At 44.9% G+C, this 26,734-nt stretch overlaps 1 protein-coding gene across 2 annotated transcripts in view; it reads left to right on the top strand.

Annotated features, from left to right (window-relative positions):
• The first annotated feature begins 8,341 nt into the window (after positions 1–8,341).
• The window catches only part of KAT2B (lysine acetyltransferase 2B), a 120,729-nt gene continuing 102,336 nt past the window's right edge, over positions 8,342–26,734 (top strand). The window contains exon 1 of one of the 2 annotated variants that reach the window (XM_063637413.1): positions 8,342–8,836. In XM_063637413.1, the coding sequence (XP_063493483.1) occupies positions 8,546–8,836 (291 nt within the window). In that variant the 5' untranslated portion in view covers positions 8,342–8,545. The remainder of the gene's footprint in view (positions 8,837–26,734) is intronic. The other variant, XM_055286211.2, reaches the window with a different exon arrangement.

Here is a 26,734-nt window from a genome sequence, read left to right as displayed (position 1 = left end):
CGAGACCAGCCTGACCAATATGATGAAACCCCATCTCTACTAAAAATTAGCCAGACGTGGTGTCAGGTGCCTATAATCCCAGCTACTTGGGAGGCTGAGACAGGAGAATTGCTTGAACCCAGGTGGCGGAGGTTGCAGTGAGCCGAGATTGCACCATTGTACTCCAGCCTGGGCAACAAGAGTGAAACTCCGTCTCATAAGAAAAAAAAAAAAAAAACAGTCATAACAACTTTATTCATAATAGTAAAAAACTAGAAATGTCTATCAACAAGAAAATGGGTAAATTGTGGTAGAGTCATACAGTGGAATACTACATGGCAATTTAAAAAAGTGACATGAGGCCAGGCATGGTGGCTCATGCCTATAAGGTGAGCACTTTTGGAGGCCGAGGTAGGCAGATCACTTGAGCCCAAGAGTTCAAGACTAGCCTGGTCAACAAGGTGAAACCTTATCTCTACAAAAAATAAAAATTAGCCAGGTGTAGTAGCGCCTCCAGGTAGCCCTAGCTACTCAGAAGGCTGAGGTTGGAGGACCGGTTGAGCCCTGGATGTTACGGGTGGAGTAAGCCATGATCGCACTACTGCACTCCAATCTCGGCGATCCAACCTGAGCAACAGTGTGAGATGCTGTTTCAAAATCAAACAAGCAAACAAAAAAAGTGACATGGCTACATGGAACACCAGGATAGACTTTATAAACATAATATCTTTAAAAAGGAGGCCGGGCATGGTGGCTCACTCCTCTAATCCCAGAACTTTGGGAGGCTGAAGCAGGTGGATCACCTGAGGTCAGGAGTTCAAGACCAGCCTGGCCAACATGGTGAAACCCTGACTCTACTAAAAATACAAAAAAAAAAAAAAAAGGCCGGGTGTGGTGGCTCACGCCTGTAATCCCAGCACTTTGGGAGGCTGAGGCGGGCAGATCACGAGGTCAGGAGTTCGAGACCACCCTGGCTAACATGGTGAAACCCCATCTCTACTAAAAATACAAAAAATTAGCCGGGCGTGGTGGTGGGCGCCTGTAGTCCCAGCTACTCGGGAGGCTGAGGCAGGAGAATGGCGTGGACCCGGGAGGCAGAGCTTGCAGTGAGCTGAGATTGAGCCACTGCACTCCAGCCTGGGAGACAGAGCGAGGCTCCTGCTAAAAAAAAAAAAAAAAAAAAAATTAGCCGGGCATGGTGGCAGGCACCTATAATCCCAGCTACTTGGGAGGCTGAGACAGGAGAATTGCTTGAACCTGGGAGGTGGATGTTGCAATGAACTGAGATTGCGCCACTGTACTCCCACCTGAGCAACAAGAGAAACACTCCATCTAAATAAATAAATGAATAAAATAAAAAGGAGCCCAACAACAAGAGTCCATGCTGTGTTATTTGTATATGAATTTTATGAATAGGCAAGACTAATCTATGATTATAAAGCCAGAATAGCAATTGCCTTAGGGTGTTGATTAGAAGGGGGCAAAAGGAAGTCTTTCTTTTTCTTTTTTTTTGAGACGTAGTCTTGTTCTGTTGCCGATGCTGGAGTGCAGTGGTGTGATATGGGCTCACTGCAACATGTGCCTCCCCGTTTCAAGCAATTCTCCTTCCTCAGCCTCCCAGATAGCTGGGATTATAGGCGCATGCCACCACACCTAGCTAATTTTTTGTGTTTTCAGCAGAGATGGGTTTTGCCATTTTGGCCATGCTGGTCTCGAACTCCTGACCTCAAGTGATCTGCCTGCTTTGGCCCCTCATATTGCTGGATTACAGGCGTGGGCCACTGTGCCCAGCCAGGAAGCCTTTCTAGTGTTGGGAATGTTCTATATATATTGATCTGGCTGGTGAGGAATCAAGTGTATCCATATATAAAAATTCACTGAGCTGAACAATTAAAATTAGTGTACTTAACTAAAGCATATTATCTTTTATTTTATTTATTTGCTTATTTTAGAAACAAGGTTTCACTCTATCCTCCCACGCTGGAGGATAGCTCACTGCAACCTGGAACTTTTGGGTTCAAGCCATCTTCCTGCCTAATCCCCCAAGTAGCTGGGACTACAGGTATGTGCCCCCATTCTCAGGTAGCTTTTTTGTTTTTTGTACAGACCAGGTCTTGCTATATTGCCCAGGCTCATATTATCTTAAAAAAAAAAAAAAACTCGCTGAAAAAATAGAATAAATATTCTAGAACAGAAAGACAAAAACAGCTGAAGATACATATATATTAGGCTTTGTCTCCTTTTGTTTCTTTCATTTTTCTTTCAGTGTGAAAAAATGCATAAAAGCTTATTTTAAAAAATTGACATCAAATGTTATTTGGAGTAGAAGATGTCATTTTTCTTTACAAGCTAATAAAAATATTAAACTCAACATAGCCAAATATAATACATATTTGTTGGCAGGTGTTTCACCTTCTACAGATTAAGGCCTTCAGTGAGTAGAAGACTAGCTAAGTAGTGGTTTAGATCCTTCCGGAAAGAACTGCTGAAGGATGTGTTTAGCAAGAAAAAAAGCCAATGTAGAGTGAAGGAGTATATTAAGCATGGGAATCATTAAAATATATTGGAAATGTTAATGATCTATTGATTGCATGTTATAGGCTGAATTGTGTCCTTCCAAAATTCACATATTGAAGTTCTAATCCCTAGTACTTCAGAATGTGGCTATATTTTGAGATTATCTTTAAAGAGGTAGTTAAGGTTAAATGAGGTCATTAGGGTGGGCCCTAATTCCATATGACTAGCATCCCTAGAAGAAGAGATGAGAACACAGAAACACACAGAGAGAAGATCACGTGAAAACACTGGAGAAAAACCACCATACACAAGCCAAAGAGAGAGGCCTCAGAAGAAACCAATCTTGCTGTCACCTTGATCTTGGGTTTTTAGCCTCCAGAATTCTGAAGAAATAAATTTCTGTGTTTAAGCCACCCAATCTGTGGTACTTTCTTATGGAAGCCCTAGCAAACTTATATACTGTGGTAAAATCAGAAGTCGGTTTGTGTCATAAAAATGTAGATAAAAAATTATAGACAATAACAAGAAAGATGGGAGCGTTTGGTGAGTACTTATATACTAATATCTTGCTTGATTTTTTACTATGTAGGATAAACACAGGTCCTTTCCTAGAAATGATACCCTGGCAGAGTTGAGTAGTTGTGAGAGACTGTGACCCACAAAGCCTCAAATATCTTCATCTAGCCTTTAACAGTGAAAGTTCGCTTGATCCTTCTCCATGGGTTTATTTTGCAAACATCAAAAAACATGACCAAAGATACACTTCCGTACATATTTACTTCTGGGGTGGGCAGGGAATTGGGAAATGAGATAAAGAGAGATATAAAAGAGCAGTCTTTAATTACATATTTATTATATATGTCTATGGAAAATGAAACCATTAAAAATCTGGTTGGTGAATATACAAATATATTACTTTATTTTTTAATATGTTTGAAATATTTTAAAACAACATAAAACTGTTGTGGTTTTGAAGGGATATAATGTTACTATACTGAACAATCGTCATTTTTCGTTGTTTTTCTTACCCAAAGCATTTGCTGATGTATAGCACCTATTTTATACATTGGAACACACTGCTCTGTGCTTTGATTTTAGACTTAAAAGGTCAGTGGCAGTGTGCTCAGCCAATCAGGAATTAGGATTAAGGAATCGAAGCCTTTTATAGTAAAGGCTTCCCTTATAAGGGGACCCTAAATTAGAAAACCTGTTCTGAGAAAGATTTTTTCCCTAATTTGTGAAACTATATGTATGAATGTTTTTATACATTTAGGGAATTAGAATCCCTCAGGTTTATTTTGAACAATTATCTGGAACTAACAGGAATACAATTTAGGATGTTCGTATCATTCCAGAAAATCTAGGTCACACCAAAGTTGGTTCTTTGGAAATTTGATTTCCTTATGTAATTTTCAAGGTGCTTGAAACAATAAATTCTCGTGTGCTGCTTTGGAAAAGTAGAAAGCCATTTAGCCTGAATTTAGAAGAAAGCCGACTTCATTTCTTTTACGTACATTGTACTTTCATTGTAAATGGTAAGTAAACTGGTGAAATAAGTATGTGTTAGTACTTAAAACAGAAAGCAATAGAAAAAATCCCCTCTGTCTTTACAAGGGCAAGGCTTAGCCAAATATACTTAGGTCTATCCATATTAATAATAGAAGATTGTTACTAAGGATAACTAACAATAAAAATAAATAAGGTTGGGTAGTGCAGTGGCTCATGGCTGTAATCCCAACAATTTGGGAGGCCCAGGCAGGAAGACTGCTGAGGCCAGGAGTGAGAGACCAGTCTGGGCAACATATTGAGACCTTGTTTCTAATAAAAATTGGAAAAAAAAAAAAAAAGTAGCCTAGTGTGGTGGCACATGCCTGCAGTCCCAGCTACTTGGGAGGCTCAGGTAGGAGGATTACTTGAGCCCAAGAGGTCGAGGCTGCAGTGTGCCTTGATCATAACACAGCACTCCAGCTCGGGTGACAGAGCTAGACCCTGCCTCAAAAAGAAAAAAAAAGGTTGAATAAAATAGCACTAATGGCGCTGGGCATGGTGGCTCACGCCTGTAATCTCAACACTTTAGGAGGCCAAGGCAGGTGAATCACGAGGTCAGGAGTTCGAGACCAGCCTGGCCAACAAGGTGAAATCCTGTCTCTACTAAAAATAGAAAAAATTAGCTGGGCGTGATGGTGGGCGCCTGTAATTACAGCTACTCGGGAGGCTGAGGCAGGAGAATCGCTTGAACCTGGGAGGTGGAGGTTGCAGTGAGCCGAGATAGCGCCACTGCACTCCAGCCCAGGTGACAAAGCGAGACTCCTTCTCAAAAAAAAAAAAAAAAAAAAAGCACTAATGGTATTTGGGGCATGGTTAAGATTCACACTGGAAATGATGATTTAATTCATGAATGCTTGAAAACTAGGGAAGGGGATTTTATGTTTCCCCATCCTAGGATCCATTTTATTATTATTTTCAATACTTTTTTCCTAGGAGGATTTATTTTATTTAATTTAAAATAAATGTTCAGTAATTATAGCCACTTCCCTCAGAGGAAGGTTGGCCCAAGGAGCCCCACTTGGGCATTGACCTCATGTCTCTTTATTTTACACTCATAGCCAACTGCTGCTTCTAAAAGCAGGTGGCTGGGAAGAATGTCAGTCATGGTCCCTGCACTGGGCCAAACCTGCACTTTGATCACTTGATCTGTACCCTTGAAGTCTGTGCCTTTACTGGGGACAATTTCAATCCATCTGTGGGATTCAGGGTTACTGGTACATTACAGAAGCTGTATAGCCTTGGTAGGAAGGAATATGGCAAGAAACTCAGCTAGATGATATAACAATAGATGGCCACAAAACTTGACTTTCTTAGGAATGCATCTCTGAGCAAGGAATACCAGATGAATAGGGTTAGCCATGCTATTTGGTGGACGGTATCCACATAGTACAGCAAATGCAAAGGCCCTGAGGTAGGAAAGCATTTCTTGAGTTTGGCTGAAATATACTGCAGCACCAGGGAGAATGGGAAGGGGTGGACCTTATCAACTTCTTGTTATATAATCTCGTGTTGTGAAGTTGAAATTTTATTTTATTGCTATGTACCTTTTAAAATCTTTTCCTTACTTTTGAATTCCCATGCATTTATTGAACATATACAAAACTGTGCTTATATGTCAATATGAGTTTGTTTTTAATATAAATTGTATTACGCTGCACTGAGATTTACTCAACAGTGTTTCTTAGAGATCTATGTTATTATATTTTTATAAAAGTCATTGTGTATAACAGCTATAAAATATTCTATTGTGTGAATATACCACAAGTAACCTCCAGTGGTCAGCCTACCTCTACCATGCCCACTCTCCAAGCTTTTATTTTCTGAATGTAGCTTCTTTACCTCAGTAAGTGGTAAATACTTTGTGAATGAAAACATTGCCTTTTATTTTCTTGGTAGTCATTTCTTAAAAGTACTGTGTGCACAGAAAGAGCATACTAAATGCTTACAACAACCTAATTATGGAAAAGCAATAAGCCTCCTGAATCCTTTGCCCTTGAAATTTCCTTGCCTGGTGCTCGTAACACACTTTCAGTAGGTCTTGAAACTGCGGGCCTTCAGCCTAAGGCAGTATGTCATCTGGGTGCTCTGAGCAGGGAAATAATGAAAAATAATGTTCAGTTAATGGCACAAGCCATTCGCCACTCAGACAGTGATGGTTTTCAGAGTGGATTGAAAGGACATTGGCTACTTCTGCTTCAAAACATCCTGGACGTCGTCTGCCTCCTGAATTCTGAGGGACGCTTGGGAGGAGGAGGTGATAGGTGACTTAATGTTAAATCTGGGTTCCCTCCCCGAATATGTTACTGTGAAAATTTTCAAACATACAGAAGAGTTGAAAGAATTGCGCAGTGTGCCCATTATCTAGACTCCACTATTATATGGATCCCTATTTGCTTTATCACATCTCTGTTCATCCACCCTTTACCCATGCATGGAGGCATCCATTTTACATCTTATTTTTGATGCATCTCAAAGTACAAAGAGCACCATTAAATAGAGTTCAATGCTTGTGATTTTTTTTTTTTTTAAATTTTTGAGGCAACATTTGCATCCAGTGAAATGTGCAAATCTCAAGTGGATCATTCCATCAGTTTGACAAATGCCTAAAGGTGGAACCCAAGCTCTTATTAGTATCTGTTAAATCCATGTTAGAGGTTGATCAGAGAAGCACAGCCTTTAAGACTCTCACCCTGCTTTGAGGAGAATGGCAAAAATCTGCGAAACATCTCAGCAGAGCCAGGAGAGAGTAACACTGGTAACGTGAAGCACGTCAAGCTAAGAAAGGAAGTACTGAAGTTAATTGTCCTGAATGGAACCTGATAAGAATCTGCCATTTCATCCCCTCAAGACTGGACTCAAGTTGGGAGAGAATATTGCCTTTTGCCCTATCTAAACTAATATCACTGTTTAGATCTACCAACTCCCCCACCTCCCCACGTTTATATATTACCCTGCATTACACGTCAAAATAACACAGAGAATCTGGAAAAAGAAGAAGGGGAATGTTTCCAACGAAAAGCACACCCCTTAAGGCGTCTGGCCTGAGAGCTATATAGCATGCATAAAATCTGATAATAAGCACATTATGACCCACATTGCATATAACAAAAAGTAGGGCACTTCTGAAGGGTCGTGAAAAACAGCCCTGGGCTTTTAAAACCTGCTTTAGGAAGGCGGTCAACGGTACACCACTTTCAAACGCAGCACTGACTTGTAGCTCCACAGTCATAAACAGTGAAAACAACAGTTTTCGACAACAGTTGGAAACACTGAGTTGAGGGTTTTATTTTTCTTTTTAAAGTTTGAGGCCAAAATGGATATTTATTCTTTTGAATTACGCTTATATCTTTTTCTTGGTTAATATGCACGCTGGTGGTACAATTTTGAAAACTACGTAACGTTATAGAACCACCACCCAGAAACGAATCCTGTTAACAAACTTTTTATATTCAAACTTTTTCCACTGCATAGTTTTTGACAATGCTTTTTAGACAATCTTTCTTTTAGCAACCAGCACTTTCAAACAAAAATTACAGAGAATAGTAAGTTTTATTTCCCTCCTCCGGCAGATTTGACCCAGAAATTGCTATGGGAAGAAAGTGTTAATTATATTAAAAAATAGTTTGACAGAAAGTATTTAAAAAGAGAAAGGGAGAACACGCCTTTATTTTGGTGAACTAGCAACAAAGAAAAGGATTAGCACGGACGGGTACTTTTCAAAAATAATTTTTTTTCCCCTCTGGCTCCCGCTAGGGTGGAGGAAGTTGTCTCTCTGTTCAGAGATAGGGTGGAAGAGAGTGAAAGGACAAATGACTGAGAGACTGCCCCCTCCCACCGGTGCGGGCGTGCGGGGGTCGGATGGGGGACCGCGGAGGAGGGAGGTGGCCAGCAGGTGCCTGGGCTCCAGGCCCCTACCCCCACCCCTCGTCCCCATCCTCACCCACACCCACACGCAGGGATTGGCCTCGCCCCCTGGCGGGCGAGCGGTAGGTGTCGAGGCAGTGGGGTGGGGGGTGCAAACACCGCGGGCAGCGGAAAAGAGGCCGTGGGGGGCCTCCTGGCCCCGGCAGACATCGTAAGGCTGGCACCCGCCGACACGCACACCCAGTCCGCAGCCCCGAGGAATATGTCCGCAGCCAGGGCGCGGAGCAGAGTCCCGGGCAGAAGAACCAAGGGAGGGCGTGTGCTGTGGCGGCGGCGGCAGCGGCAGCGGAGCCGCTAGTCCCCTCCCTCCTGGGGGAGCAGCTGCTGCCGCCGCCGCTGCCGCCGCCGCCGCCGCCGCCACAACCACCATCAGCGCGCGGGGCCCGGCCGGAGCGAGCCGGGCGAGCGGCGCGCTAGGGGGAGGGCGGGGGCGGGGAGGGGGGTGGGCGAAGGGGGCGGGAGGGCGTGGGGGGAGGGTCTCGCTCTCCCGACTACCAGAGCCCGAGAAGGAGACCCTGGCGGCGGCGGCGGCGGCGGCGCCTGACACTCGGCGCCTCCTGCCGTGCTCCGGGGCAGCATGTCCGAGGCTGGCGGGGCCGGGCCGGGCGGCTGCGGGGCAGGGGCCGGGCCCGGGGCGCTGCCCCCGCAGCCTGCGGCGCTGCCGCCCGCGCCCCCGCAGGGCTCCCCCTGCGCCGCTGCCGCGGGAGGCTCGGGCGCCTGCGGTCCGGCGACGGCAGTGGCTGCAGCGGGCACGGCCGAAGGACCGGGAGGCGGTGGCTCGGCCCGAATCGCCGTGAAGAAAGCGCAACTACGCTCCGCTCCGCGGGCCAAGAAACTGGAGAAACTCGGAGTGTACTCCGCCTGCAAGGTACACGCTCGTCGCTCTCGGACCGCGGATGGGTGCTAGGGGCCCAGCCCGCGGGACCCCCCTCCCCCTCCCGCTTCCACCTCCGCCTCCCGCCTCCCGCCTCCTGCCTCTCGCCTCCCGCCTGGGGCCGCTGCACCGCGGAAGTGCTCTTGTCGCCCGCGCCCAATTAGCTTCTTCTTGGATAAGAGTCCTGCTGGGTTTGAAGAAGGGGGATCACTAAGACGGAGAGCCCTTCATTCCTTCCGCTTGAAAGGAGTAGCTTCGGCATCCGAGCTCCCGGGCTACGTTGGGGTTTTGTTGCTCTGTAGAAGCTCGCTGGAGTCACTTTCCCGGGAGTGGAGCGGTGCTCTCCATGTGGCGGGTGACCCAGGGGCAAGGAAACATCTTTTGGGGGACTGAGTGGTCCCTTCTACAGTCGATCCCTTCCTGTGTCCCACTGGGAGGAACTGGGTGGAAGGAGTGGGAGTGGAGAAGACTCTCGGACTCCTGGCGCTTTGGGAAAGCGAAGGGGAGGAAAGCGCGGGGTAGGAAGGTGGGCAGAGCCCGAGGCGAGGGTCTTGTGGCGCCTGGCGCCCTCGGCTGGGGGCGGAGGCACTGCCGCGTGCGGTGACAGCCCTGTCATTATTGTATTATTACTTGTTTAGTTAAAACGCTGTCCCAGCTGCTCGAGGTGTAAACAGGATTTGGCAAAGTGACAGCCCAGCGCGGCGGGCGCTACTGCTCAGTTTGAGGACACCCGTTTCTTGCTACCCACTCTCCATGCCAGTTTAGGCACCCTGTCACCCCCAGCTGCAGATCCAGATGTGGAGGCTGTTCCCGAGGTGGGAGGATTGCCCGAGGCCGCGGGGCAGGCTGGCCCTGCGCTGTCAGCAGCGGCTTTGTTTTGACAGGGTGACAGCTGAGGGGGGCGGGGACTTGGCCTTGTCAGCTCCTGCGGCCTGTGGCTGAGGCAGGGAAGAGACACAGTCACACACACTCACACACCTCTCTGTATTCTTCCTGCCTGCTGCAAAGAGGGTCAAGTTCCCAGATTCCAGATTCCCGATTCTCACAACCAAGTTGCAGTGACCACTTCTGAATTTTGACATAACTATAATTTATTCTACTAGAACATCTAGGTTATACTCTTCTTAGTACTTGCAGGAGCTTCTCAGTCACGATGGAATGTCTGTGCTTGCTCTTTTTCCACACCATATGCTCAGGTTTATGTTAAGCACCTCTGTATCCTACACTGGTTCAATAAATATTTGTTGAGTGAATGTAGGATCTAGCCCAGTGCTCCTCAAACTTTAATGTGCATAGGAATCTCCTGGGGAAGCTGGTTAAAATGTTGATTATGAATCAGGTGGTCTGAGGTGGAAGCTGAGAGTTTGCATTTCTGACAAACTCCCAAGTGATGCTATGCTAGTCCACAGACCACATTCCAATTCAGACCTGGACAATATATTATTTGTCCCCTTTGATTTTAGCAGAAAAGACAGAAACAATAATGCCATGTGGTTATTTCTGAAGAAGGAATGCAAAAAGATGAAGTGGGGAGTGTGCTTCTAAGAAAGGTGCAAGCCCAGGAGTTGATCATGAAGGGCATTAGACGAATGTGAACGGGACACTGACTGTAGTAGGCAGAAGGGCGAGCTATGTACAGAATTAAGAAGAAGGTCATGGGTACAGGGCATACTGCTTGGGTGATGGGTACACCAAAATCTCACAAATCACCATTAAAGAACTTATGTAATCAAACACCACCTGTTCCACAAAAACCTATGAAAAAAAAAGAGCAAGGGCAATTACTTGGTGGCCTTGGCGTTTTGCAGCCAAAGTGGGCTCATGCAGGAACTGTCTCAACTCAGTGTTTCTGTTCTGGCTTTATTTTAAAATTTATTTTTTGGGTTCTCATCACCAGCACCTCTTAAAGACTTCCTGCTGCCTGCTGTAGCTTTAATGTCTGAAAACTTTCCTGAAGTTTTGGTTTTGTCTAAAACCATGAGCATATGTGGCCTGCATTGATATTTTTGATCTTTTCAAATTTCCATGGGTGAGATGTAGCACCACTTCCAAGTGGGATTTGAGTGTTTTCTGGTCACTTTCATGACCCAGCAAGAGAAAGAGAAAATTTATTTTAAGGTCTTTTTTTTTTTTTTTTTTTGAGACACGATCTCACTCTGCCATGCAGGCTGGAGTGCAGTGGCATGATGGTAGCTCACTGCAGACCGAACATCCCTGGGCTCAGGTGATCCTCCTACATCAGCCTCTTGAGTAGCTGGGACTACAGGCGTGTACCAGTACACTATTATTATTATTATTTGTATTCTTTGTAAAGACAGGGTTTCACCTTGTTGCCCAGGCTGTTCTCAAACTCCTGAGCCCAAGCAATTTGCCCGCCTTGCTTCCCAAAGTGCTGGGATTATAGGCATGAGCCACCATGCCCGGCTGAAAGTGTTCATTTTTATGTGTCCATTCATTCAGTAAATGTTTAGAGGATTACCACCTGGGTGTCAGGCTTTTTGCTAGGTGCTGGGCCTATGACACACAGAATTTGTCCTTCAGGAGTTACTTACTGTGTGTGTGCACAAGTGCATGTGTGTGTATCCATGTGTTGGGGTCCTAGGGAGGAGGGCAGTGAACCAAAATTACAGAGAAGTTCAGAAAAACTACTTTCTTGGAGTAGTTGTGGACCCAGAGCAGGAGAGTTCATAGACTGGGGCACTGGTAGGGTGGGATTTGCTTCCTGGAGGAGGTGTCAGTGGCTGCTAAGAACTCTTGGCAGGGCAGAGTGGGGTGGGGTGAAGCTTCTTGTAGTGGAGAAACTGAAAGCAGTTCTGGAAGCTTGGAGGTGGGCCAACTCAAGCCAGACCTTTGTTGCCTAGGGCCACCGGGTGGGGTACGTGGCCAAGAGGGCACTGAGGAGTGTAGGAATCTTAACCTGGGGAGTGACACTATCTCAGATTTGCTTATTAAAAAAAAAAAAAAATTTAACTGGACTTGATTGGGTACGAAGGAGTATAAGAAAGCAAAATCTGTGGTTCTCTCTCAGCTTGTTTCTGCACTTAATATGAGCAACCCCAAAAGGACAGATTGCTCTACCTTTGCCACAGGCCCCTTGGCAAGTTAGATTAGAGAGATTAGAGAATGAGGAGGGATCTAGAAAGAGATAAGGTAGTTCACTGGGGGGCTTTTGAAAGAAAAACAAGTCCCAGGCCTGATATAAATCTGGCCTTTAAACTTCACAAACAAAACCAAAAAAGAAGGGAGCTAACTCAGCCAGGGCGACGTGGCACACCCCAGAGAAAGGAAAAAGGAAAAAAAAAAAAGAAAGAAGAAAAGAAACAAACAAACTTGTTTTGCAGGATCCAGATCTTTGAACTGTGTCCTGGTAAAGGTTGCTTCAGAGTCATTTTGGTTATGTGTGACACAGGCAGAGTGATCATTAAAAATGTAGATCTAGGCCAGGCGTAGTGGCTCAGACCTGTAATCCCAGCACTTTGGGAGGCCGAGGCGGGAGGATCACTTGAGTCCAGCAGTTTGAGGCCAGCCTGAGCAATATAGTGAGACTTCGTCTCTACAAAAACTAAAAAATTAACCAGGCGTGGTGGCAGAGGTTGCAGTGAGCTGTGATTGCACCACTGTACTCCAGCCTGGGCGACAGAGCGAGATTCTGCCTCAAAAAAAAAAAAAATAAAAAAAATTAAAAAAAGTAGATCTGACCATGTTACACCCCCACTTCAGGCCCTTTAATTTCTCTTTATTGCGGTCCACAAGGCCCTGCATGGCCTGGCTACTGCTATCTGTGGCTCCTTATCGAGGGTTCAGGCACATGGTTTCCTTTCACCTAGTCGGGGGTGAGGTGGGGTGAGGGGCTTTGCACATGCTGTTCACTGGGACTGGAAGCTCTTCTTTCCACATTTTAAAATTAACTCCCAACCCTTCCTGTAGAACTGTTTCTTTGCCTTTCCTTTACCCCCCTGAGCCGCCTTCCCATTAGAAATTATCCAAATTCATCTGTACTCTTCCTGGTGCTTATATTATGATTTTTATGATTTGTATGATTATTTGATATGCATTTAGAATCTTTGAATAGATTCTTAGCGATGCGGTTATTGACTAAGCGAATGAACCAGAGAAGAGAAAATGGAAGAAATGATTAGCTGTGATGATAGCAGTTGTGGAATTTTAACTTAATCACTTCTTGACAACTAAGTAGAGATTTGTCATATAGGACAGTTCTAGGTATCCCACAGATACTGATAGGATTGGGTTATTTATTTATTTATTTTTTGAGACAGGGTCTCGCTCTGTCACCCAGGCAGGAGTACAGTGGTGTGATCTTGGCTCACTGCAACCTCTACCTCCCAGGCTCAAGTGATCCTTCCACCTTAGCCTCCTGAGTGGCTGAGACCACAGGCATGCACCACCATACTTGGCTAATTTTTGTATTTTTTTTGGTAGAGATGGGGTTTTGCCATGTTTGCCAGGCTGGTTTCCAACTCTTGGGCTCATGCAATCTGCCTGCCTCAACCTCCCAAAGTGCTGGGATTACAGGTGTGAGCCACTGCACCTGGCCTATTTATTTATTTTAGAGACACAGTCTTGCTCTGTTGCCCAGGATGGGGTGCACTGGCACGATCATAGCTCACTGCAGCCTTGAACTCCTTGACTCCGGTGATCCTCCCACCTCAGCCTCTTGGGTAGCTGGGACTACAGGCCTGCACCACCATGCCTGCTTGGGACTGGGTTTTTAATGTTATAAAAGAAACTCAAGTGAATGTATGAGTAGGCCAAATCCAAATCATCTTCAATGAAAGTGTATCATCTACTAACTTCAAAAGAGAAACAAAACCCGTTGACTAACCCTTCCTAAAGGACGGGCCATTTATATTAATACCTAAGGGGAGACAATAGGATGGGCTTCAGAGTTCAGACTAATCTGAGTTCAAATTTTGGGATATCCAGCTCTGCAACCTTGGATAAGGATTTTATTTAAGCCGTTATTTCCCTGTCTGTAAAGGAATGATGTTACCCCGCTGATAGCATAACAGTGAGGATTTAAAATGGGCTGTATTACACATCCAGCGTGGTGTCTTGCCCATGGCAAGTGCTCAGAAGGTAGGGGAGACACTGTTAACTTGGAAGTCAAGTAAGAGCAACAGACTCAGTCCTGAATCCACCCCAGCTCTGCCACTTGTGTGATCTTAGGCACAAGTCACTTAGTTTTTCTTTGAGCCTCAATGACTGCATGTGTAAAGTGGTGATCATGACTTCAACCTTAAAGTTAAAAGAAAAAAGTGTTCCCAGAATTCCTAGAACATAAAGATGCTAGGTTAATGCTGGCTAAACTGAATTGCCTGGTGCTTTACTCATATATAAGAGTCAGTGGCCCCAAAGCATTTATGGAGAACCCAGTTGCTTGGGTTCTGGGCAAGGTGCCACATTTAAGCAGTTTCAAGGGTACAGGACTATAAAATTAGTTTTAATTGAAAAAATTGGTCCCGGGCGTGGTGGCTCATGCCTGTAATCCCAGCAGTTTGGGTGGCCAAGGCAGACGGATCACTTGAGCTCATGAGTTCGAGAGACCAGCCTGGGCAACATGGTGAAACCCTGTCTCTACAAAAATTACAAAAATTAGCCGGGCATGAAGGTGCGTGCCTGTAGTCCGTAGCTACTCAGGAGGTTGAGGTGGGTGGAGGGCTTGAGCCTGGGAGGCAGAAGTTGCAGTGAGCTGAGATCATGCCACTGCACTAGACCTTGTCTCAAAATAATAATAATAATAATGATTTATAATCTAGAAGTAGCACTGGCTGTAGAATATACAGACAGCAGAGGCAGATGTGCCACCATAAAATAAAAAGCATCCTCTGTTGGCTAAGGGCTGGTGGATGGGGCAGTAGAACAAGCCTTATAGTTGGAGAGTGCCCCCCAACACCTTTGTATTTGTCAGTCACTCCCCCAGAGAACAAACTGTCTTTTTCAGTTGTCAGCATTTAGAGCAGTGGCTCTCACCCAGGAGCTATTTAGCATCCCAGGGGACATTTGACAATGTCTGGAGACATTTTCAGTCTTTGCAGCTGGGAGGGGGGAATGCAACTGGCAACTAGTGAGTGGAGGCCAGGAATGTTGCTGTACATCCCACAATGCACAGGACAACTCCCCCCAACAAATAATTATCTGGTCCAAAATATTAATAGAATTAACGGAAGTTGAGAAAGCCTGTTTTAGACAAATACCTTTGCAGCACAGAAAGAAAAAACATCAGTGGTTTTTGTTTTGCCCCCCCTTTTTTTTTTGAGGCAGGGTCTTACTCTGCTTCCCAGGCTGGAGTGCAGTGGGCTCAGGTGATCCTCCCACCCTAGTCTCCCAAGTAGCTGGGACCACAGGTGCACGTCACCATGGCCGGCTAATTTTTGTATTTTTTATAGAGATGTTTCGCCAACCTGGGTTTCGCCATGTTTAACAGGCTGGTCTTGAACTCCTGGGCTCAAGCAATTGGCCTGCCTTGGCCTTCCAAAGTGCTGGGATTACAGGCATGAACCACCATGCCTAGCCTAAACCAATGCTTTTAATATGAATTTGACTAACACTTAAAATCTGAAAAATCTCACTTTTTGAATCATGGGCATATATTTTAAACAGCTTTATTGCGGTATAATTTATAGATCATAAAACTTGCCCACTGTAACTATGCTGCTTTTGAGTTAATGTATGCAGTTGTGCATCCATCACCACAACTCAGTGTTATGACTTCTTCCATCGCGGAAAGTTTCCTCTTGCCATGAGTACCTTTTTTTTTTTTTTTTAGGCGGAGCCTCACTCTGTCCCCAGGCTGGAGTGGAGTGCAGTGGTGTGATCTCAGTTTACTGTAGCCTCCACCTCCCGGGTTCAAGCAATTTGCCTGCCTCGGCCTCCCGAGTAGCTGGGATTACAGGCAAATGCCGCCATGCCCTGCTAAATTCTTTTGTATTTTTAGTAGAGATGGGGTTTCACCATGTTGGCCAGGCTGGTCTCAAACTCCTGACCTCAAGTGATCTGTCTGCCTGCGCCTCCCGAAGTGCTGGGATTACAGGCGTGAGCCACCACACAAGGCCCATGAATACCTTTTGAAAGTGATATTTTGTATCAAATTGGTTGTTGGTTTGCAAACAGAAACTAAATTAGAAATATCTTTTTGGCAAGGCTTCAGATAGGCAATATTGTCACCGCAAAATACAAAACATGGAGGGAGGTGGATAAGATGTTGTTTTAAAAGATCAGTCTTTAGCCACATAAGTTTATTGTGTACAATTATATCCTGTGGTGACTTCTCTAAAATGCGGTAAGTATCATAAAGCCAAGCATACAAAGGAAAAAATGTTTTATTTGGCAGGCACAATACAAAAAGCCTGAGAGAAAGATGTCCAAATTTAATTCTGCATCCTCAGAAATTTTCAGGGAAGATGGAAATTCAAGCCTGCAAAGCCTTCAGATTGCAATTTGTAGTTTTATATAACTGAGAAAGTAGTTTACAGGGCAAAATAGCAAAATCTGCTGAGGACTGTTTTGTTTTAGGAAGTGTGTGCTTGCAAATAGCGATTTGTGATATAGCACTGTTTAAGGTTTTTGTTTTGTTTTGTTTTTAAAAATCACCCGGCAGATTTAAACCCAGTTGCCTTGGTGTTAGCCAGATTTAATTCTGTGGTTGTTAAGTAAATCCACAGGGTCTGATCCATCATGGTGACTGTGGAGGGTGAAATATACACTTTCCTGTAAGATGCCTGGGAGCAGTCAGCACATCTGCTTCTCAGATGAATACTCCGTGTAGTGCCAATAAAATTAGGATTTTCAAGGCTCAGTGGCTTCTGATTAGTTAGTCTGTCGTTAAGAGAAAAGTGGCTATTTAGGAAAAATTGTCAACAGTTTCCTACTCTTGCATGGTGCTTTTCTGCTGTGGTCATCTGATTCAAACGGGGAATTAGAACAGGCACATTAGCTACTCGCACATGGGGAGAGAAGGAGGGGAATTCTTGCTTCCTTCCCTCTATGCTGGGTGCCTTTGGGCGCCCCCCTTTTCTCTTTTTTGAGACGGAGTCTTGCTCTGTCGCCAGGCTGGAGTGCAGTGGCGTGCACTGCTACCTCTACCTCCTAGGTTGAAGTGATTCTCCTGCCTCAGCCTTCCTAGTAGTTGAGACTACAGGCCCCCGCCACCACGCCCGGCTAATTTTTGTATTTTTAGTAGAGGCGGGGTTTCACCCTGTTGGCCAAGATGGTCTCAATTTCTTTTTTTTTCTGAGACGGAGTCTCGCTGTGTCGCCCAGGCTGGAGTGCAGTGGCGCAATCTCGGCTCACTGCAAGCTCCGCCTCCCGGGTTCACGCCATTCTCCTGCCTCAGCCTCTCCGAGTAGCTGGGACTACAGGCGCCCGCCACCACGCCCGGCTAATTTTTTTGTATTTTTAGTAGAGACGGGGTTTCACGTGGTCTCGATCTCCTGACTTCGTGATCCACCCGCCTCGGCCTCCCAAAGTGCTGGGATTACAAGCGTGAGCCACCGCGCCCGGCCGATGGTCTCAATTTCTTGACCTCGTGATCCGCCCACCTTGGCCTCTGAAAGTGCTGGGATTACAGGCCTGAGCCACTACGCCTGGCCGGGAAGCGCCTTAACTGCCTAGTTTCGGTTTCTTCCTTGGTGAAGTAGGAGTCCAGGTGCCACCTCAGTGACTTATTGTGAAGATTAAATACTTCAGGATATATGAAAGTTCCTGGAACCTAGGCATTCCACAAATGTCTACTTAATTTTATTTGTAAAAAACGTTCCATTTGTATTAGCAGTTTGTGTGTTTGCCAAAGTGTTACGTCTCACGTCATTTGATTCTTCTACCCAGGGTAAGTGGAAGGTAAGGGAGGTCATTTTACTAGCAGGGAACTGAGACCCAAAGAGGTTAAGTGACTTCTTCAAGCTACAGTGGTTACTCAGGAAAGCGTCTGCCCAAGTAGCTCCTCTTTCCTATGCACCATTTTGCCTCCTCTTCCAAAACTTTCGCATGGGAGTGGAGGGGGTCGCTTTTCTTCCAGATGGTTTCCGGAGAGGATTACATTTGTTTTAGGCATTCTGCTGTCGTTTGAAATTTATTGTACTCCAATTGAGAGGTATGTTCAAAGGATTTTCTAGTCCATTGAACCTGTGCAGACCATAAAGTAAACAAAATAAGCATTCTTTATTACTGGCCCAGGACATATACATGCTCTTGATTGTTTTATTTATTTATTTATTTTTTGAGGCAGAGTCTCACTCTGTCACCCAGGCTGGAGTGCAGTGGCGCGATCTTGGCTCACTGCAAGCTCTGCCTCCCGGGTTCATGCCGTTCTCCTACCTCAGCCTCCCAAGTAGCTGGGACTACAGGCGCCCGCCACCTCGCCCGGCTAATTTTTTGTATTTTTTTTAGTAGAGACAGGGTTTCACCGTGTTAGCCAGGATGGTCTCGATCTCCTGAGAGATCGAGATCTGCCCGCCTCGGCCTCCCAAAGTGTGGGGATTACAGGCGTGAGCCACCGCGCCCGGCCTCTTGATTGTTTTAAAGGTGACAATCAAGACTGGTCACTGTGCTGGCCCAATAGAATTCTCTGTTGAAGGAAGATGAAAGAGATACCTACTCAGGCTATAGAAGGTGCCAAATGTGTCAGAAAGTTAAGAAATTGACTGTCTTGAAAGTTTACAAGTCCAGCTGGGCACCGTGGTTCCCCCTTGTAATCCCAGCATTTTGGGAGGCTGAGGCAGGTGGATCGCTTGCGCTCAAGAGTTCCAGACCAGCGTGGGCAACACGTTAAAAATACAAATATTAGCAGGGCGTGGTGGCTTGCGCCTATAGTCCCAACTACTCAGAAGGCTGAGTTGGGACGACTGCTTGAGCCCAGGAGGCGGAGATTGCAGTGAGCTGAGATCACACCACTGCACTCTAGCCTGGGCAATGGAGTGAGACCCTGTCTCAAAAAAAAAAAAAAATTAGAAGTCCCCCAACCAGTTTATATAAGACTGTTCACACAACAGTATCTCAACATGATACAAAGGAGTCATTAAAAAAAACTTTTAGTTGCATTATGCATAGAGTAAAAGGCTCAAATCATGTTTATAGCACAATTAATTTTTACATGTGTATACATCTATGCAACTGCCACCTAGATAAAGCTGTAGGACATTTCCAGCATCTCAGAGGGTTCTCTTGTGCCTCCTCCCCACTCCTGGTAATCCTTATTCTGACTTCAATTACCAGAGATTAGTTTTGTCTGTTCTTAAACTTTACATAAATTGAATCATATGGTATGAATTATTTGTGTCTGGGTTCTTTCACTCAACATTATGTCTGTCAGATGCATCTATATTATTGCATATAGCAGTAGTTTGTAAAGACACATGTTTTTAAATTAAAAACTTAAAACATTGCCAGCAGTTTTCAGGATGGAAGTCATTGGATGTGGACAACCTCATGGGATGAATCTTTATTTTTTTTTTTTGAGACAGAGTCTCGCTCTGTCACCCAGACTGGAGTGCAGTGGCATGATGTCAGCTCACTGCAAGATCTGCCTCCTGGGGTCACACCATTCTATGGGATGAATCTTTAACTAGGCTTTTGAAAGAAAGGATGGGAATTTGATAGTCAAATTTGGAAGAACCCAGGAGGGCAGGAATGTGGATAAGAAATCAAAGAGGTGGCCGGGTGTGGTGGCTCACGCCTATAATCCCAGCAGTTTGAGAGGCCGAGGTGGGCAGATCACTTGAGGCCAAGAAATCAAGACCTGCCTGGCCAACATGACAAAACCTTGTTTCTACTAAAATACAAAAATTAGCTGGGCATGGTGGCACACACCTGTAGTCCCAGCTTCTTGGGAGGCTGAGGCACGAGAATGGCTTGAACCCAGGAGGCAGAGGTTGCAGTGAGCCAAGATCACACCACTGTACTGTAGCCTGGGTGACAGAGCGATAGTCTGTCTCAAAAAAAAAAAAAAAAAACCCAAACAAAAAAAACAAATCAAGGAGGGGTACTTGGCCAAGTAGATATAGATAAGGATTATGAAAGGAAGAGAGGTAGAATGATAAGGAGGTGGGTTCATGTGGGCTAATAATAATGTCACTGCTGGTAGTATGTCTAGGCTGCACAGCTCCTTCTCCCCTGGAGTCCGTATTGGTGAGTCCTTACTGGTAAATATTCATGTGAAATCCTGTTACCACCTGTCCCTCGTCCTGGAAGATGACTAGAGTTGCTATACGTTGTAGTCGGTGAGCCATGCAGAACCATACATGTTGAGAGTGATGGCAGCTTTCCTAAAAGGCTGGCCAGAGCCCAGTACATAAAGCTCCAGTGGGCAATGCCACCTTTCTTATGTGGGCTTGGTTGATAGAGATGTTGGAAAGAGAACATTCATTCCCGTGTTCTCTAGAACTACTTGCTGAGGCCATTAAATGCCACCCTCTCCCCAGGAATGACAGTGAGAAGCAAAGATTACTCTACAGCTCCACAAAGATTTTTCATAACAACTGTCCCTGAAAAGTAGTATTGAATATATGATGAGCTTGTTATTTAATGGCTGATTCATTCGAACCATCCACTTATAAATTAGTCTTTTCCATAATTGATACATTTAAGAAAATGGGAATTTACTTAAAGATTGTATGTTTGCACACATGGGGTGTTATATCTGTTGCCATTTATTTACTCATTTAACATTAAATTCCATGGGCTCCTTTGGAAGATTGCTGCTCAGGTACCTGCTGTTCAAACTTGCTTTTTTTTTTTTTTTTTGGGACGGAGTCTCGCTGTGTCCCCCAGGTTGGAGTGCAGTGGCGCGATCTCAGCTCACTGCAAGCTCCGCCTCCCGGGTTCATGCCATTCTCCTGCCTCAGTCTCCTGAGTAGCTGGGACTACAGGCGTCCGCCAACACGCCCGGCTAATTTTTTGTATTTTTAGTAGAAACGGGGTCTCACCGTGTTAGCCAAGATCGTCTCGATCTCCTGAACTCGTGATCTGCCCGTCTCGGCCTCCCAAACTGCTGGGATTACAGGCGTGAGCCACCGCGCCCGGCCTCAAACTTCTTAAGATAATTTATCACCTAGTTATAATTCAAATGGAATCAAGTCTTTTATAATTTTGAATCACATTCATCTCTAGCATCTAATTGTGCATGTGGTTACCTGCTGCCTTGCACACTTTTCTCTCCCATTTATCTCCGTATCTTGTTCTCAAAGCCTCATTCCAGTCTGTTCTTAAATGCCAGCTTCTCAGAGAAGCCTTCCTGACTCTCCGGTCTAAAGTAGCAGCACCCCATGTATCACTCTATGATTCTATCTTGTTTTGTTTTCCTTTACTGCACTTCTTAATATTTGGAAATTATATTTTAAAAAATGATTTCTTGTCTGTTTTCCTTATGACAATAGAAGCTCCATGAAGCAGAGATTTGGGTTCATGGAGCCCATAAGGCCTCAGCCCATGAGAAAAACAGACAAGTTGTATGGGGATTAAATTCCATTAAATTTTCCATTAAGTTCATATCCCAGGTGGATCATACCTTGCACATAGTAGGCACTTGATAAATATTTGTTGAATAAATTGGTAATTTGATATTCACAGGCTTTGTGAGATTGGTGGAAAGGAAACTGTGTTATAAAGATGGCCAGGCATGGTGGCTCATGCCTGTAATCCCAGCATTTTAGGAGGCTGAGTTGGTGATCCAGCCTAGGCTACGGAGAGTGACCCTGTGTCTTAAAAAAAAAAAAGAGAGAAAAAGAGGCTGGACACAGTGGCTCATGCCTGTAATCCCAGCACTTTAGGAGGCCGAGGTGGTCGGATCACCTGAGGTCAGGAGTTTGAGACCAGGCTGGCCAACATGGTGAAACCCCATCTCTACTAAAAAAAAAAAAAAAAAAAAAAGATGAAAATTAGCCAGATGTGGTGGCAGGTGCCTGTAATCCCAGCTATTTGGGAGGCTGAGGCAGGAGAATCACTCAGCTCACCACAACTTCCATGTTCAGGTTCAAGTGATTCTCCTGACTCAGTTTCCTGAGTAGCTGAGATTACAGGCATGTACCACCACAGCTGACTAATTTTTGTATTTTTAGTAGAGATGGGGTCTCGCTATGTTGGCCAGGCTGGTCTCAAACTCGTAACCTCAAGTGATCCATCCGCCTCAGCCTCCCAAAGTGCTGGGATTACAGACATGAGCCATTGTGCCTGGCTTTAGGCTCATTTTTTTTTGTTTTTGTTTTTGTTTTTGTTTTTTTGTTTTTTGTTTTGAGACGGCGTCTTGCTCTATCACCTAGGCTGCAGTGCAGTGGCGTGATCTTGGCTCATTGCAACCTCCGCCTCCCGGGTTCAAGCAATTCTCTGCCTCAGCCTCCTGAGTAGCTTGGATTACAGGGGCCTGCAACCATACCCAGCTAATTTTTGTATCTTTAGTAGAGACGGGGTTTTACCATCTTGGCCAGGCTGGTCTTGAATTCCTGACCTTGTGATCCACCTGCCTCGGCCTTCCAAAGTGCTGGGGTTGATTACAGATGTGAAGGAGATGGATGCATTTATTTTGGAAAAAAGTGTGAATAATGTCTCTAATGGTCCACTTGGAACAATACATCACCTAATATCAGGAGGAGGTTTAGGGTAATCTTGTCAGTGACCTCAGGGCAAGTTGTATGGGGTTGCTTCCATTAAATTCCATGCCATCGTAATCAGTCCCCATGCATTGCGTACTCTTGGCTTGTGCAGCCTTTTGCGAGGTTTGTGTGGTATGCAGGAGGTTCCAGAAGTACGAGGATGAGACCTGAGTAATATCGTAGTGATTGATGGTGGCAGTGCCAATTTGCATCAGCTCTGACAAGCTGGTGTTGAAACTAGATGGCAGAATGCCAAAGACACCGAGGTCAGCATACTTTGAAATAATGAAGTGAGTCATGTAACCCAGGATTTGCACATACTCACAGGACTACCTGACTCATCCCACCTCTAAAGGAACACATCTGTGAGCACCGGTTAGGGGCCTGTGGCCACTTCTCTGCTACATGTACAAAAGGAAGCAAAAGCCACAAGGAGCCCTTTTCTTGTTGAGGAGACAGATATTAAGTGAAAGAAAAATTAAAATGAATAATCAAGCATGAAGTCAATGCAGAGAGAAACCATCGTGAGCTTGGGGCAGGTGAAAGGGTGGGAGAGAGACCCAGCCCAGGTAGAGGGAACAGAGTAAAACCAAGCAGAGAAGCAAAACTGATGTGAGCCAGATGTGAGAGTAGTTTAGAACATGGACCTGGGCAACAGACTGCCTGGGTTTGAACCCTGATGTGTGACTATGGGGAGGTTACTTATGCTTTACAAGCCTCAGATTTCGCAGCTGTAATATGGAGACAGTGATATATGTCAACTTTTTCCGTTTACTCAACAAATTGTTATTTAATGTGCCAGGTGTTGATTTAGATGCTGGTGATACAGTGACAGATGGGTCCTTATTCTTGCAGAGCTTGCTTTCTGGTAGCAGAAGCAGACAATAAGCCAGAAAATAACAGAAAGTGTTAAGTGCCTCGCAGAGAATGAAAACAGAGAATTAAATGAGAATGCCTGGGGAATTCCTCTAGATACATGCCCAGGAAATCCTTCTGCAGAAGGGACACAGACCGAGGCCTGCATGATAAGAAGTGAGGAAGAAGGTGCTGTGCAAAGACTCTGGGGCCAGAAGTGGCTTTTTGTGTGCGAGGCCTGTCAGGAGACCTGTGTGGCTAGATGAAGGTGGGTGGGGTTGGGGGGATGAGTGTAGGAGATTAGGTGGAAGGGATAAATGGGGGCCAGATTGCCAACATATAATTTTTACACAGTGATGTCAAGATCTTTAGTTCTGATAAGTTTCAACAAATACATATCAAGACACAGAACTTTTCCATCCCCCTAGAAAATTTCCGCCTGCTCCTTGCCATTCAAATCTGTCTCCCTTGGAAGCAACCACTGATCTGATTTGTGTCACTTTAAGTTAATTTAGCTATTTTTCATATAAATGTTACCACATAGTGCATACTGTTCTTTCACTCGGTATATTTTTGAGATTAATCCATGTTGTTGGGTGCATTGGTAGTTAATTTCTGTTTATTGCTGAGGAGTATGCTGCTGTATGGATGTACTAGTTGGTTTATCTGTTGACTTGTTATGGACATCTGGGCTGTTTCCAGTGAATTCAAATTAGATTTCCGGTTTGAAGTGACCCCTCTGGCTGCTCTGAGAAGAATAAAGTATATGAGAGAAACAGTAGATAAAGAGGGCCAATTGGAAGTTATTGTAGTCTAGGTATGAGTAGATGGTGTCTTGGGCTAGGGTAGTAGGAATGGAGGGGTGAGAATTAGTTTGGGCTATATTGTGAGGGTAGAGGCAACAGGACTTAATTTGTTACAGGGGTGATGAAAAGACAGAAATGAATGATAATGTCCAGGTTTTTGGCCTGAGCAACTGAATGGATGGTAGTTCCATTTACCAAGGTAGAGAATACCATAGGAGAAGCAGGTTTGGGTAAGAATAAAGAGTTCTTTGTTGGAGGTGATACATTAGATATGTCTGTTAATAGACAAATGCTGTTTTGAGGATAAAATGAAATAATGTATTTAGCAACTTAGTATGGAATCTGGAACATTCTGAATGCCTCATAGATGTCAGTTACTATTATAATTAAAACAATGCTAAATAATAATTATTGTTTTTAATAAAGAGGCTAGCCAACTTGGAGGAAAAGAGAAATACGGGCAAAGAGAAACTGGGAAATAGGGTCTGCTAGGTTAGGAAGAAATGAGTTGATAGAAGGTCTTGAATTTCAGGTAGAAAATTTGGACTGATTCCATTTGATAATAGTGTCCTTGCCCTTTAAGAAGGAGGAGGCACAAGTTATTTTAGAATGCCACAGAGGAGTTCTAGGTTTTGGTGTTGGCTCCTTGTTCTTTGCCAGCTGGGTGAACTCAGGCAAGCCACACCCCTTCTCTAAGCATTGAATTACTTGTCCTACAGGGTTGTTGGGAGGGGAACATAACATGATTTGGACTGCAATTGCCTTGGAAAGTAGTAAACACAAATGCTTGACGTTCTTAGGTGGCATTTTAGAGTAGAGTGACGTGAGCTGGTATTAGGAGGAAGGTTGGGAGTGGGAATGTACTGGAAGAGGGGAGGAAGTATTTCTTCTAGTTGGCTGATAAGGGCATGAACTGGGGCCCTGGCAATGACAATGGAGAAGGTATAGATCTGACAGAGTTTGGAAGAAGAATCAGGTGGCCTGGATGAGGGCATTGAGTGCAGATTAACCTTAGGAGCTGGGAGAAGGACAGTGCCAACAAAGGGAATAGGGTAGTTGAAAAGGGAGTATTGGGATGGAAGGCAAGCCTTTCTGTAAAACTTGACTGGGCAGAAATGCTGGATGTAAGCAGTTACAAATGAGGGCTGGAAGTTCTACTTTACAGGTTGGGCTAGTTATGTGGATGTGAGAGTCATCATCTCAGATAATGACTGATAACATGAGAACGTGAGCTGTCCAAGGAAACAACATATAAGGCACTACTTATTTTGCTCATCCTGGTTGATTTGGTGCCAAAACAGCAGGCGGAAGGGTGAAAAATTCTGTTAGTCATCTGGTTGTCTGAACTGCTCAATGTTAGCCAAGCCGTTTGACAGATCTTTCCACTGTGTCGAAGTCTGAGCTGACTGACTGCTCTGGCATTTTGACAGATAACTTCTGATAAATTCTGTGTGTGTGTATTAAATGGAAAGAAATTGTCTTCTGTTTAGCATTCCAGGGTACTAGTTTCTAGGCCCCAGTGTCACCCAGGACCTCCTGAGGCCCTTTCAGGGGTAATGCATGCTTAGGTTTGCTCCTGGAGAGGTCACTTGGATGTAATGAAGGGTCTGGCCAACCCCTAGGCTATTTGGTAACCACTGGAGCCATTTCAGCATCTTCAGAGAGCCTGCCAAGGGGGTTCCAGACCTTTCAGTCAGCGGCCCTAATTATAATATTTAGCAAAGGGAGGGCAGTTTATTATTCAATTCCAGCATAAACGCAAGGATTTCTTCCAGACAGGGATGTCATGAAGATTTTCTGTTGATTTGATTTTGGAGTAACCGCGGAGAGCATAGATGAGAAGAATTTGAATGAGGTGTTTGTTTATACCTGGGTTGTTTTGTCTTGGGTCATTTCCTCATGATATGCTTTCCACTCTCTTTCTGTAGCCTTGACCACTCTTTAATATTTGTTTTTTTGATTCCTTGTGGCTTCACAGACCAAAATGGCACTCTAAATTAAGGCATTCAGCCAGGTGCAGTGGCTCACGCCTAATCTCAGCACTTTGGGAGGCCGAGGCAGGCAGATCCCCTGAGGTCAGGAGTTCAAGACCAGCCTGGCCAACATGGTGAAACCCCGTCTCTACTAAAAATACAAAAATTAGCTGGATGTGTTGGCGGGCAATAATCTCAGCTACTCGGGAGGCTGAGGCAGGAGAATTGCTTGAACCTGGGAGGCGGACATTGCAGTGAGCCGAGATTGCACCACTGCACTGTAGCCTGGGCAACAGAGCGAGACTCTGTCTCAAAAAAAAAAAAAAATACGGTTTTCAGAGATGCATCTGATAGTGAATTACCTCACTAGTTACCTTTTCTCCCTTACGATTCTATTTCTATCTCAATCCCAGGCAATTTTGTTCTCCTGAGGGAACCCTGACCCCCAACCTGTACACTTTCCTCTTTTCACTTGTGTCAGATTTTTAAAGTTCCCATATTTTAAAAATCCCATCTTGAAGTCATAGCATTATGGTATCTTCTGCTGGCCTTCCATGTACAACTGTGTGAACTGGAAGGATTGTCACACAGTGGAGGAAGAAAAAGGGCTTATGTCCCAGGGAAGGATTACTGAACCATTTAATCTGTATATGAAAA

This window comes from Symphalangus syndactylus, chromosome 1 (assembly GCF_028878055.3).
Source record: "Symphalangus syndactylus isolate Jambi chromosome 1, NHGRI_mSymSyn1-v2.1_pri, whole genome shotgun sequence".
Taxonomy (NCBI): Eukaryota; Metazoa; Chordata; class Mammalia; order Primates; family Hylobatidae; genus Symphalangus; species Symphalangus syndactylus.
This window is presented reverse-complemented; position numbering and strand designations above follow the sequence as displayed.